General features: G+C 38.6%; 1 protein-coding gene across 2 annotated transcripts in view; it reads right to left on the reverse strand.

The window, feature by feature from the left end:
• The window catches only part of LOC111650053 (arf-GAP with coiled-coil, ANK repeat and PH domain-containing protein 2), a 51,471-nt gene that overhangs the window by 25,180 nt on the left and 11,228 nt on the right, over positions 1-15,063 (reverse strand). For both annotated transcript variants that reach the window (XM_087172200.1, XM_023399834.2), the window contains exons 2-8: positions 11,857-11,914; positions 9,233-9,352; positions 8,370-8,423; positions 5,698-5,756; positions 4,278-4,461; positions 927-971; positions 750-845 (exon numbers count right to left, since the gene is read on the reverse strand). In XM_087172200.1, coding sequence (XP_087028326.1) covers positions 750-845; positions 927-971; positions 4,278-4,461; positions 5,698-5,756; positions 8,370-8,423; positions 9,233-9,352; positions 11,857-11,914 — 616 coding nt within the window. The remainder of the gene's footprint in view (positions 1-749; positions 846-926; positions 972-4,277; positions 4,462-5,697; positions 5,757-8,369; positions 8,424-9,232; positions 9,353-11,856; positions 11,915-15,063) is intronic.

Raw genomic sequence — 15,063 nt, forward strand, 5'->3', positions numbered from 1 at the left:
GCTCAGCTGACTGTCAAACCTGTGAGTCTGACAGTAGGAAAAACCTTTTCCAGCCTTTTGGGCTGCTCTCTTCCTCATTCCCTCTCACTGTAACAGCAGCTCCTTGTCTGATAATCATCTTAAAGTCACATTCGGCCCATCCTCTGGCTCAGAGGGAAGGCTCTGTTTATCAGAGGTTGCACACAGACACACACAGAACTGAAACATCAGTTGATGAAAAGAAAGCAGTACACACTCACACAGAAGTGTTTAAGTAATGAAACAATATTGTCCTTGCCTACATAATAATAAGTGTTCGCCTATGACAGTGCACTGGTATGTAAACTTAGCTAACAGTTATTCTGCTGCTCCACTAAAAATAGCTTCATGTTTACTTATGTTGCATGAGTTTATACTGTATGTTCTGACAACAATGTAAATCCTGTCCAGGACCAGTGTAGTGTATATCTTTACAAGAAGTATTAAAATTAAAAGAAGGAAGTGACACATGAATTTACAGCCATCTGAATTACTTTCCCAGCTGACAATTTTTTATAATATCTTGACAATATCTTGTAATACAACAACAATAATGTAACTAAATCACTTTTACCATATTTGAAGATAATGTTATAACATAATATCATAACACAATCACATTATGTCATGAGTGATTTGTGTTGACTAAGGAATAACAAAGAAGAAAACTGTAACCTTTACATCATCACTCATTAAAATGTGTGTGCATGTATTTATGCTGTAGCCCGTACCTGTCCTCCAAGCTGTTTCATAAGAGGTTGTAGTTCACTGAAGAGGTCATATCCTTGGTGAAAGAACGTCAAGTGGGCATACATGAAAGACAGCATCTGTAGAGAAGACAGCAATTACTCAAAGAGCCAAAAGGAAGGATGCACAGATCGTTTAATGTATTAAAGAAGTACACGTACCGATTTCAGAATTTCTGATCTTCTCTTGGATTGTAGCACATTGATCTGCAATGAACAAAAACACAAACAGTGAGAACAGGGGAAGAGGTTTCTTTGATGCTGCTGGATCATATTCTGCATGTTGATAAGAAAATAATATAAAGCACAGATTTACAGAAAAAAATAAAATCCCCAGTGACAATATCACATATGAGAGACAAATGCATGGAGGGAAAGTGAAGAGAAGAAAAGGGGGAATGAGGTGAGACACTGAGAGATGAAACAAAAAAAGGAACATCTTAAGAAAAAAGCAAATGAAAGAAAGCAGACAAGCTTGAAATGAGTTGTACTGAAATTGAATGAGACCATCACCACAGGCAGTGCGGGACAGTACTCCTTAAATCTGGCACCAGGGGGAGCCATACGTCTCATGTTTAACCCACAGATGCTGCTGTAGCCCTTCTCACCTATCATCTACAATCTCCTGCTGCATTCACTGCCTCCCCCTCTCTGCCTGTTTGTGTGTGTGTGCGTGTGTGCGTGTGTGTGTGTGTGTGTGTGTGTGTGTGTGTGTGTGAGACACACTCTTCTTCTCCTCCAGAGCTTATTACCATGGTGCTGCTCATCTGTCCTGGGAGGTTATCTTAGGTTAATGTTGCAGAGTAGTGATAAGATATGCCTAACTTCATTTCTGACAGACAGGAACTAATAACAGTAGCAGACTCACTGACTGGGCCGTGGTGGATGCGTATGGCTACTATGAAAAGCTTCTTAGGGATTATTTTATGGATTAACATTGGTCTATTGGTCCTTGTTGTGGCCAGCGATAATTTTTTTAGCTGTAGGTTGTAAGGCCCTTTTCCCTAGCAACACTAACCACAGTTGTGTTTATATACAGCTGTAACTCCCACTCAGGGAAAGGAAGCTTACTTTTCCATCTCCTAACCATAGTGGCTGATGCATCACAACTTTTACAAGCCGCCTCCTTCCCTTGATTACAGTCAATTAGTAGTTTCGACTGGAGCAGCACCTCTAAACGATGACTGTTTAACTTGCAAAGTGCAATACAGTGTCAACAAACACAACAGCTGCAGGCAAAATTTATAAGCATTTGGTTGGTAGGTGGTTGTTAATTTGAAGTAATTCCATACTTGTAGGACTGTGAAGACACAACATTTGGGCAAAATTTAGGTTTAAATTATTCTAGAGTTTTCGGGTTTGTTAAGTTTTGTAGATTAACAACACCCATTTATCAAGTGTGCTTCTGCTTTTCAGTGCTATGTGTGTTTCTATTTTAGGCACTTTTTGTAAGTCAGGGGTAAGGGTGAAGTCAAATGGCTGAATTATTTCTTCATCTCATTACATTTTGCATCTATTTTTTCTTGTTTGATAATAGTCACCGAAAATTTCAAAAATGAGCATTCTATGAGCTCTACATGGCACAGCAGGGTAAAAGGGAGATGCTCCAATCTTAAGAAGTCATGAATGCAAGTCTGGCTTGAAACCCCTCTCATATATTTTCCTCTCCCTCTACCATCTTGCATGTCACTCTTAGCTGTGCACTGTATAATTAAGCAAAAATGCCACAAAAACAATCTAAAAAGAAAAAAAAGAAAAAGAAGCTAAAATCGGTCTCAAATATTTCCTGCAAGCACAGCTGCAGAGGCTAGCTGCATTTTAAAAGTGCTGACAGCACAATCCAAATGTGAAACTTAAAAGGAGACCCATTTGAATCAGTTGTGCTAGCTGCTAGGCTTATAGATTTCCTACAAGCATAAACAGGCAAGATAAATACTCAACTAATTAGGCTTCATTTTTATGAGACAATGATTATGTAGTGGGATACTGGAGCACACAGCCAGGCCTATTTTGAAACCCGCTTTTGGTTTTTTTTCACCATCTAATTTTGGAGCGAACAGCATTGTCTGTTCTTTGGAGGGAGATTCAATAACAGGGTTGGCAGCTGCCTTATAAGATAAGAAAACCACTACTGTGGCCAAGAGGAGTGACCAAGGGCTCAGCTGATGTATTTAATGATACATGAGCGCTTTTCACAGCGAAACGTCAGGGTACAGTCATCTGACATTTGTGCAGCTTTGACAGAAAAATGGTTGAAGTACAAGAAGGAAAAACATATTGTGCAAAAGGACATATGCTATTTGGACATATTTGACTTTTCACCTGAAAGTCATTTCTCCCTGCACAGATTGTTCAACCTCTAAAAAGGCAACTATTTTGCAAGCAAATATGTTACAGTATCACATTAGTGAAATGGTAAATCCTGGCTTTTTTTATAGTGAATAAAAAAACTTCTCATTTATTCTCTTATGTACTTCCTCCTCTTGCTTTCTTCCTCTGCTGCTCTTTCTCCAATGACCTCACCTAAAAATATGAATTCTTATGTGAAAATGATGAATAACTTCTTAAAAGCTTTAGTTATAAATCCATTTATATAAAGTATTAATGTGTCTGTTCACCAATCTATCCACACAAGTGTATAAAGATGTAGTATGTTACCAAGTACCATCATGTAATTGTTACTTTTTCAAGCAAAAATCGAAAACCACTTCTACCTACTTTTACTTCTAAATCAGATGCTGCCTGTGTCTCGTTGAAGCTACTGCTGCCGTGTTTTTGAGCTAAATCCACCCTGACGTGGTGAGGTGGAACATGACAAGTGGATGAGCGTGGGCCTTTTCACTTTGAAAATAACAGAATCAAACACAGCTGTGGTTCATTCTTGTCTGTGCCACATCAGCATGTTTAACCTGACTCAGCATATTAAGTTCCATATCCAAATCCATGTTGGCTGGAGTGCAGAGAGAAATATCGAACATGACGGAGTGTAGCTCAGGTTTTTTAAAGCCTCTATGTTAAAAGCTGCATGTCAGCAAAGATCAAAAACCACTTCTACCTTCTATAAGGTGGAAGGTATATATATATATATTTAAGGAAGGTGTGGACTAAAATGAGGCACCACATTAAAGGAATGCCATAATGACTGCATGTACTGCAGAAGAGCATGGACGCCACTTTCCTATAAGGAAAGAGTAACTTTCAACTGCTACTTGAAATTTGTAGCAAGGGCACTGATTCTGTGCAACAGCCTGTCCCCTACAATTTAAACAACCTATTAGGCCACAGCAATAAAATTATGTAGCTGACATCTGTAGGGCAAAAACAAGGGAAGAAAAAAACACACACATCCAAAAAGTAAAATGAGCAAGCGCGAGGAGAGTGATAATTCAAAGTCTGCTGTCCCAAACTGCCAGCTCTAGCAGGCAAGCTCACAAACAAGGCTCTTGCGGTAACATTAGTTCAAACCAAACAGATCATGTCTGCCTTTTCAATCATTACTGAGTCTTGCCCTACCTGTAAGACGTAGTCGAGGACGATGTGTCGGAAGCACTTGCGTGTGGCAGTGAGGATGTTGGTGGCCTCCTCCACCTCGTGCTGCTTGTTGCGGGGTGCCTGGGCATTCTTGATCAGTGCTGCTTCCTTCTCCTCGCTCACTTTATCAAATTGCTTCTTGGCTTCTTTGAACTTACGTAGGTCACTGGCAAAGAATAAAAGAGCTGTATTAGTATTATACAATAACATTTTTAATTGTGTGGGAATGTAAATCGGGACTGTTTAAGGAAAATCAGTTAACAGTATTCAAGATATTTAATTATTCAGTAGGACGTGAGAATAAAGGTTTTAATAAATGAAGTTTGTTGAGTAACAGTTTCTTTCAGTACTACTTCTGCTAATCCTGTTGGCTGAGTTGGGTGGAACTACTCTAGAATAATGCCAAAAATGTGGTACAATGGAATTTGTACATAGTTTAGGGATAAACTTTTATAAGTTTTCACAAGCTACGACCAATGTCAAATAGGACACTTCCTTTTGTTTTCCACCATCTTGTAAAGGGGAAAGGTCAAATGTTAAACGGAGCTAAGTTATCTCTGGATGTGAAGCAACACAACCAAGATCAAAGGTGATCTCACAAATCTCGGGTGAGGTGGAAATCCAAGAAGGTTAAAACAAACAAACTTATTTGATGAAACTACTTGACTCTGCTTTTGTGAATGCAGAGCTGCTGTGTGTAATTTTGAGGACAAAATATGAGTCCTCAAGCTATAACGTGTTCCACATTAATTCTTTGCTGTGTTTTGCCTAAGTGTGATTAAGTCACAGCTGAGTGCTGCAAGGTAGTGAATAATTGTGAGGGAAGTATGGATGCTGCTGATGTGGGTGTCTAGCCACGCTGTGCCATGGGCAAAAACTGCTAATCCTTATAATGAAATAAACCAGAAGCCTCCGCTGCTTCCTGCTCTTATACAAGCAGTCTGGAACTCAGTGCTGTTTTAGAAGGTGAAATGAGGTCTACAGTAGATCTGAAAATATCATCACACATATTCATATTATTTTCTTTATTATATATTATGTGATTGCCTTTATGTGATATAATTACATGCCAGGAGCAGATCCCCTCCACATCAGATGAGACATCCTACTACTCAAGCTTTTTCTTCACATTCATAATTTCAGGAGAGGGCTTTCTCTGTTCCACAGCTGTTTCATAATTCAGCTAACATGGATTTAAGTGCAGGTATGTTATGTCATGTCCACCTCAAATGTGTCCAGTGTTCTTCATCTTAAGTTGATCTAAAGGCATGAGTTAAATCCCTAAATGTTACATGTGCTGCTGTTCTCACAGATGACACAAATTTTTCATTCGTCATTCTTCAAAAGCTCTGGGTTCTAAGAAGAATAAACAGCTTTATCATCTTATTCAATTAATACTCACTCTTTGACAAATGTTTGAAGCTGGGTCTTGATTGATCTCTGGGCCTGATCGAATAATATCTGCAGAGAAAGACAGAAAAGTGTAAATACCCCCTTCTGTTTTGAGATAAAGCTTTTCTCCAGTTATTTGAATAATTCAAGCATTAAACATCTTAAGGCACTTCTCTAAGAAAGCAACAAAATACTGATACATGTGTTCACTTTCCAGACCACACAATCTCTAGCGAGTCAGCATTCAACAACCCTGTTTAGGTTTTTGTTAACATCACAGGCTGCAATTAAGCAGCTAAATTTACGCAAACAAGCTGACTTTGTAAACTCCCCTCATAAAGACATAAACACAAGAAATGACGTGATTCGTTTACTCTTGGTTGTGAGCCATACTCTCATTAACCTGCATTCTTCCTTAAAAATTAGCTCCCAAGCAAATGGCCCGACAAATGCTCCTGTCTAAATAAGGCTTCAGTGCGATTTCATGGCCAGACAAGACAATAAGAGCAGTGAGGCTGGGAGAGGCTACCAGTGGCAAACAGATTGAGCACTGTATTTGAGTGGGTCATGTGCTGAAAGAACGCTGAGTGGCAAAAACCTGTCAATCTGACAGTCAGCTGACGTGACCACAGTTTCTGTTCTTGAGTCACAGTCGAAAGCACTGTGGCGCTTGGAGGCTTTTAGGGAACTAGTCGAGCAAGCTGATAGGAGGACTTTGTGAAGAAAGACTCAGTATAGACTGCCCACTGTGCAGCTCCTTTAGGATAATAGTTAAGAGGACATACAGTACAATAAATTCTCAACAACTACGCTTTAACCTGGCAACTTTACAGTCTGGTTGAAAGGTACAACCTAAGACCGTCTATAGAACCCAAATTCAACCAACCTCTCTGTAATCAATAACTTGGTCTATAAGACATGAGACATCAGAAAATTGAGTCCAAGGGGACATTTTTCATCATATTGCTTTATTGTATTTCCAAAGTCCAAACCCCAAAAGGTATTCAGTTTACTATAAAGTAAAACAAATGTTCCAATTTATGAAGCTATAACTATAATATTTTACATATCCTTCAAAAAAATAACTTAATCGATTATCAAAATAGTAGTTGATTAATCTTCTGTCAATCTACTAATCAATTAATAAAAGAGATGCACCTAAATAAAAGTGTCTCTAAACAATTTTTTCTTGAAGCACTAAAGCATTAATAGCAATGATTAGTGATGTACAGAACAGGTCTTTTTTTACATGTCACAGCAGGTAAAGTATGGGTGTAATTAATAACAATTAATTCTATCTAAGGTAAATGTGCCATTAATAGGTATCTTGTGTGGTGCATTTGGGGACACTTTAATGGCACCATGGCTTCATGAATGTTATTACTTACTGCATATCTTGCTTGAATAAAGCCTCTTAAATCACTGGTTGACTGTTAATTGTTAACAACCAAGTTTTTAAAGTTGAAACAAATTATATCTGGGTCGAGCAAGAGTTACGTTCACATAAACAACCTCAAAGAACACAAAGGTTCAACTCCCCGTTGCAGTACCCCCAGCTTTAACTGTTTATTCCAACAAACATGTCACAGACAGTGTGACGCTGGCTGGAAACTCACTCTGAACATGTTATGCAGAGCTAATAAAAACAAGACATGACAAGGGAGATGAAGAGAAGAACTTTCAGTGTGGAGCAAGAGCCTCCAGCTCACCCTGTGCCTCCTCTGTGCTCAAGGGTGTCTTAATGAGAGGACAAACAAACGAAAGTTGTGTCTCCATTTTGAAATGTCAGTGTCATTCCTACCAGAGACTGACTGAGGAGACTAACAAGGGGATTCTGGGAAAGGACAGTCACATAATCAGATCTGCCCTACTGGGCTCCTCTGAGAGTTTGTTAGGAGACGAGAGGATAGAACAAGGGATAAGGTGTCATGTTAGTTCATTGTCCAAGGTCTTGTGGCTGGAAATTACATGCATTGGAAGACCACACAATAAAACCTGTAGGCCAACAGAATACCTATATTTCTCTGACTGAAGCCTAGAATGCTTTCTTCTTGTATTTCAGCTGTCTCGAGGATGACAACCACATCATAAAAACTTAACCATGACCATGTTTACTTTGGGAACGCATGATTTAGTTCAACAGATAAACATTGAGAAAATTGGAGGCAGGGAATAGATTTTATGAGACAGGAAACTATCTCTATACCATTGACTTTACATGCTAGGCGAAGTAACTTTTGTAAGTGAGTAAAACAATCCCAAAGCTATGTTGACATTAAAGTCGTGGTTAAAGAAATTCTTTTTTATTTTTGGGGGGGTTTTTTGCATCTGACCCAAAGGGCTTTCTTTTTATGGATTGCAATGAATGATGTGCAGACAGACACATTTTAAGTAAAACCCTATTTCACCCATGAAAGCAGCTGAAGGTTAAATGTATGCTAATCCTTTGTAAAGTGGTTCTTGGACACTTTCTGCTTCCCTTCCTCAAACCAGTGGCCCTCCATTCAAAGACCAATTTTCTCCTTGTAGTGGTCTACTTCTGTCCTTCCCAGCAGTAAATAAAACTGACAGCTAAAGAGCTGTCCCAGACTGTCAGCCCAGCTGAGTGTTGTCATCGCCCGGCTGTCAAAGGGAAAAAAAGAGTAATGATACATCCGGTTTCACATGGCAGTGATAACATACCGTGTGATAGTTGATCATCTCCTGAAGGCTCTCAGCAAACTTTGTGAGACTAGACTGTGGAGAGAAAAGAAGGGCAGCCATGAAGGATAAACTCATGAACCCATGACGGATAAGAATATAACAATAAAACAGAAATAACTGCACAGGGCAAACAATAAAAAGTAGGCCTGTACCAAGGCTGCACAAATAATGAATGGGATGAAATGCAAATTTCTGCCAAATGCTACACCACAGACACAAACTCTTCTGTCAGACAGGTATGTCTATGCACAAACCAAGGTCTTTTTGGAGACACACTAGTACTTGGGAAAGAATTCTTTTGGCTAAGTCACTCTCTCCAAATACATGTAGTGGCTGAAGTTCTAACCCTAGGGAGAGGCAGTGAACTAAGTACACAAAGACCAGAGAGGAAGTGCTTGACTTGCCATGCAAAATTCATGTGAGAAAACAAAACATCTGACCTCGGCAAAACCCAGTGGACAGTACAGGATTTTAGGAAGCCTCATTTTTTGTAAATCTAGATTTAATCTGGTAATGTCATCAAGGATGAAAACACATTACTCAAGAGAGAAAACAAGGTAGTGCATGTTAACAGAGAGGAAGCACAGGCCTCTTCACAAATGGGAACAAGGAAGAAGCAAGTTATGATGTTACACTATACCGATTCAAACTCGTTTTTAAAATGTTTTTTTATTTCACTATTGTTTAATAACTTAAAATTATATTCAATATTTCATTACTTTATAAAATTTCAAGAGACCCTTCATCACACACATAAAAAAATAAGAAAACCCACACTGCAATAGTGTTAACGTTGGTGACTCTCAATGTTTGAGATCAAGCCAGAATGTTTTTCTATTTACCTCGATGACTTCATCTCTGGTGGACTGCTGGGCTAGCTCCCGGATCCCGTTAACAAACTGCTTATTGGCTGCATTGTAGGCTTTTCCAGCATCAATCATCCCAATACACAATTTCACCAACTAGAAAGAAAGAGAAAGAGGGAAATACTTAAAGGGGGAAAATGAGAGAAATGCAGGAATGCAGTTATAAACAGAAGTGTAGATGAACACTTGAATGAAGAGAAACTTGTAACAGTGCTGGCTAATTTCTTCAGGATATTCATTCTTATTAAAAAATATTTTAAGTGTGCTGGACTCATAGTCGTTGGTGGATCTGCAGTGTATAAGAATAACACTGAAAAACAACAAGCTAAGCCAGTTTCTTGGTAATTAACAACAGGCACTTCTTTCCCTTCTGACTCATTGGGGCCAAAGATAATTCCAGGTTACGTAAACTCACAACAAACTCTGGCCGTGCTCCATCCACTCCCACACAGGAGATGACACAACCTCAATCTGCCTCTGCAGCCGAAGCAGCTAAATAACTCAACTACACATGCTCATTCTAAGCAATCTCCTGAACTGATAAGTAAGTGATCAGCACTCAATAAATAAAAACAAAAAAAACACAAAGTGCTTGTTTCTCCTTCAGGAAAGTTTGTTGAAACATATGACATTGGGTGTTTTGCAGCAAAACTCAAGTAAATCTATTTGAATCAGAAAGGTAATTAAACTCAAACAATGAGTAATAATCTAAATAATACTGTTTATATAATAGTAATTTTTTATGTTTCAAAAAATGTGTTTCATCATCAAAACATGTAAATGTCTTAGTAGCAAAGGTTTAAAAGGTAAAAAGTAACTTTAAGTGACCCTTCAGGTACTTGTCTGTAATGTAAACAATTATTATAAATGAGCAGGTCTTACAAGACAAGATGGATGGTGACTCTTTATTGAATACCCTTTCAACACACAACACCCGCACACACCATCATAATTTGCGATTTCATTTGCATAACAGATTTTTTTTTTTGCTCCTGCCACATTTGTCATCACACACATACTGCTGTTGGTACACCACATTCATTTGCTTGTTAGTATAATATGCGGCAACACAATTTTTATACATTTTTTGGCTTTGACAGGATCAATACTTTATTTATAGATTAATATTTAAACATAAGGTTGTTGATATTTCTGTCATTTTACTTGTTTGATTAGTAGATAATTTCGCAATAAAATGTGGTTCAGAAAATCTAAATAAAAGTAACCATGTATACTGGGCAAGGGATGCTTTTATTAAAAAAAAAAAACTGAACCACAGTTCAATCACATCTGACCTGTAAGAATATCTTCAGCCATAACACACCAGCCAGCCATTGTTACAGTCCCCAGTACGTTTACACACCATTTTAGGAAAAGAGTCTTTTTAAAAGCAGAGTTTACAATGGCACAGTTAAACGTGTGTTTACTTTTGATTCAACATGGCTTTGTGTGAACATAAGTGGAAGGTAGGAAGCTCAAAGAAAGAAAGTTGAACTCCGGTTTTGTCTCTGGACTCCACCCATCAACACATATACTGTATCACACAAACACACCCTCTCTGCAGCAGATCCTTCTTCTCCAGAGGGTGGGACTCTGTAAGACTGTAAGTATGAACTCAGATCCCAAGGCCTCATACTCAGCTAGTGAACTTACTCTCAGCAATGCGGGGATCCATTGTTAGGAGGACTTTGTTTGCCAACACAGCAGAGTACTACTATTATTGATTATCACTAGATTCTTTGGTTGGTGTATTACTTTGATCTAGTTGATTTGAGCAGGGTGAGTGAGTTGATCTGTGATGCAGTGCGCTACGAGTGGGAATGTAATATCAACCAGCTACAGGAAATAACCCCAAAAGGCAAACATCTATTGGCAATAAAAAACAGGGGTTCCCGTGTGAAAGTTAGCGTTACGTCAAGCATAACAAAAAGAAGCCAAAAACACACTCTAGTGCTCATATTCAGCAAATCACACTAAGATACAGAAAACAGTGATAAACAGAGTAGGAGAATCTGTCCAAACTTGTTTTTCCATTATAGTTTTGAGCAAAAAACACATAACATGTGGTCATGATCAGAACAGATTACAACAGTCACTATATTTATGATTTTGATCAACAAATTGTTAAAAATGATGACAGGCTTTCTAGAAAAAAATGCTCATAGTGTCAATTAAACAGACACGGGTAAACCTGCTTTTGGCTGGCAGTTTATACTCATTTCCCACTGTGTTGGCAACGGATAGATATGTGATCTGCTCCAATTTCATAATCACTGGTACATGTGAAACACTGTAGTGAGTCATGGTTTTTAGGGATTACAGAGGTAAATTGTCCAATTACACCACATACTACAGTGTACCGGTTGTTTTTTCATATATTTTTAAACACAGACACACCCACCTATTTCATCAAAGTGTGAGCCAGATGCACACTGTCTATATTCAAGTCTTATTCAAAGGCAATCTGCTGGGGGATATAATAGGGACAAAGCCGTGGACAAACCGGCAACTTTCCACTCACAGGATAGCCTTTGTAGCTGCCAGTTCACACAGTAGAACAAATGAACAATTAACCGATGTTTTTCAAGGGTGGTACTCACTTTGTCGAGCTTGGATTCCAACTCACACACATCCCCCTCCACTTCCTCTATGGTGGCTCTGTGGGGACAGAAAAAAACCCAAATGAAATCAAGTGTAACCATGACTCAATACTATCAACCTCTCTGACACTGAGAGGCCTTCATATGCTACAGGGATAAAAGACACACTGCAGGGGAATCATTATGTAAAGAACGTACTCTGTGCCAATATGATTTACCATACATGCTACATTATTACCATTTTTCCATTCGCCCGCGGTCCCATGTCCACCACATACAGACTAATCAGATAAGAATGTTTTAAATAAAACTAAATACATCTGCTTTTTCTATATCACACTTCCTCAATTCTGACCTTCAAGGGAAGCAATAAACAGCACATGCATATACTGCATATCATAAGAGTAGCACAATTATTACTGACATTAATCTTGATTATTACTTGATTATCTCGGTTTGTTTGTTTGTCAGCAGGAATACAGAAAAATTGCTGAACCGGTTTGCATCAAATTTGGTGGAGGGACGGGGCATGGGCCAAGGACGAACCCATTTTTTTTTTTTAGCTCTTTCCTGAACTTTGCAAGAAGCTATTCTAGTCAAACAAGATATTTTTGATCACGCTCCATGATAATGAGAAAGATATTTGCCTGCGTATAGCATCTTTTATGAACATCTTTACCATTTTTAAATACAGGAGGTACTTAAAGTTAAACATAACAATTCAGCTTCACCAACATGCCCATATTGTACAATTATAGCCTCTGAAAACTACAACTGTAATACATGTTAATATGTACTTGTGAAGTACTGACACAAGCCCACGCAACACACACTCCATTAGAGGCAGCCAAACTGAGAGCTGCCATTTTGGGTAATGCCACAGGGCTGGAGTCAGGTCTGGCACTGTGCCCTTAAAAATGTGACAAAGCACAGCTCGGTTCTCCACAGGATCATCGAGCTTCACAGTGCCACTACCGAGGAGGAAGAGGCACAGGCTTGGTAAACTAATCTCTACTCATCTATGTGATAAATTAGACCGTTTAACATGTTATTGTAGCCTACCTTTCCAATCTAGGAAAGGTAGATAAGTGGCTGATGAAAATACTGTAAACTTAAGAGGGAGCAAAGACAAATGCACCACCACTAATGTTATATGGAGTCATTTCTTCATTTTGCACTGTACAAAGACGTATGAGCAGAAAAGATAAAACTCGCCTATGCACTTAACCACCACAACACCTTGTGTTCTACACTCCCACTGGACACAGGAATGAGCCAATAAAGTCTGAGCTGATGCAGCGCAGTGTTAGGACTGATCATTAGGGTTGAACGATATGCAAAAAAAAAAGCTTTTGCATTTTGAATTTCATTATCACTTCCATTTTTACTGAATATAAAAATGATGATGTGATTTTTGCTGCTGTCTGTAACAAACAAACATGTTCCCTTTATTGTGGAGAAACTGATCTGCAGGCCAGGGCATCTCAGTAGCAACACAATGCTTCATATTTAATGGTATGTTGTGACACATTTTACCGTTATCAAAAAATTGCAGATCCTGTGATGTGGTTATTGCACTTTGCCATACTGAGATTTTGATACATTTTCGATTAATTGTTGAGCCCCACTGGTCATGTCCTATTTGTGAAAAGCATCGTTAACCGCAGCAACAGGCACCATGTGGAGATTAATAATGGACAACGAAGCCAGGAAAGAAAATGTTTGTTGGACTTGCACATTATAAAAAATGACTGATGATACAAGAGCAGAGAAAAAGTAGTGCTTATGTCATTCAGCTCATTTGCGACTTTCAGATGTTTTTGTTCCACATTTAAAACAGTTCAGCACTAATAATCTGGGAAAAGTTTACACAATAGGAGCACTGGAAGAGGGGTAGATCTACTCTCTATCCCTTCCCATTTGTTTTGGGTAAAACTAATTATCAGTATATTAGGCTTGTTAAACTAAAGCTTGAACATACATGTCATTTTTTCCATTCAAGGGAAAACTGACAAGCTACAGCAGCACTGTGAGTGTGACATAGTGCGTCATGTGTCAGCATAAAGCAAAGGGATTAAGAAAGACACCCCGCAGTAGCAGTGGATGGCAGTCCCCAAACCCCCTCCAGCTGTTTGTTCTTCCGTATGGTATCACACTGACAGCTGCCAACATCTGGTCACTGTCAGGGAAAAACAAGAGGCTGATTGAGTTAGTCGTGTGTTTACAATAAGGGATGTTGGGATGAGGAATTCACATAAACATGTAGAGAAATCTTTTACCGCATATATAAGATAAACTGCACAGATTTATAGACCATAGCTAGATGTTCTAACTAAAGACTTATGTCCCTCTCAATTAAATAGAAATTTAAATTGAGACGATTCAACAATTATTTTATAATTTTAACAGAAATAATATTTTGAGGTCACTCACATTCCTTTAACAAAATGTACAAGGCTGAACACTTAGTCATAAAATTTGATCTCTGTTCTGTTCTTACTCCACCTACGGTAAACATACCTAAATAATTCTGTGTGTTTATGAACACGTTCCTTGTGAATGGGGGCAGCTTGCTTCTACTGTAAAATCTACACGTTCATTGCATTTGTCCTAGTTACATAAGATTTTACAGTTGTGCTTCATCAGCAAGATACAACGCTGACCTAAATGCAACCTTTAAGCCTTTAAATTCTCTCCTGCAACACAAAACAAGCAATTTAATTGAGTAAAAGGTACTATAGGTCCTCTAGGCTTAGGAACTGCACTCTGCAATCTCAAGCAACAGAAGGCTGCGAAGAATATGCCCTTCTCAAGCCCATGACTACGTCACCAAAGTGCTCCACAGCTGAACCTGAACTCAAAACTAGCTGGCTAGTTAATTCTCACCATGGTTAGTTGCAGGTTATACTACCAGAAGGAGGATATAACCTGGTGTTGCAACTAAGTCTAATGGATTACAAAAGCATGCACGGACATCAACTCCATAAATCAGCAAGTTGAATTATGTGGATGCCAAAACCACACTGTTGAGCGTGCAGAAACTAACATGGGCCTAATTCAGCCAAATATGTTAAGTGCCAGCCTCTTAGTGTCAAACCTGCCTGAAGGATGTATTGTATAGCAAAAGAAACTTGACTAATTTTGTGAGCTTCTGCTAATACATACCAACCTAAACTTTAATGAACTGACATCAACTTAATTGATTTG

This window comes from Seriola lalandi, unplaced genomic scaffold (assembly GCF_002814215.2).
Source record: "Seriola lalandi dorsalis isolate HSWRI2012SDOR001 ecotype SW California unplaced genomic scaffold, Sedor1 jcf7180002052122, whole genome shotgun sequence".
NCBI classification, from domain to species: Eukaryota; Metazoa; Chordata; class Actinopteri; order Carangiformes; family Carangidae; genus Seriola; species Seriola lalandi.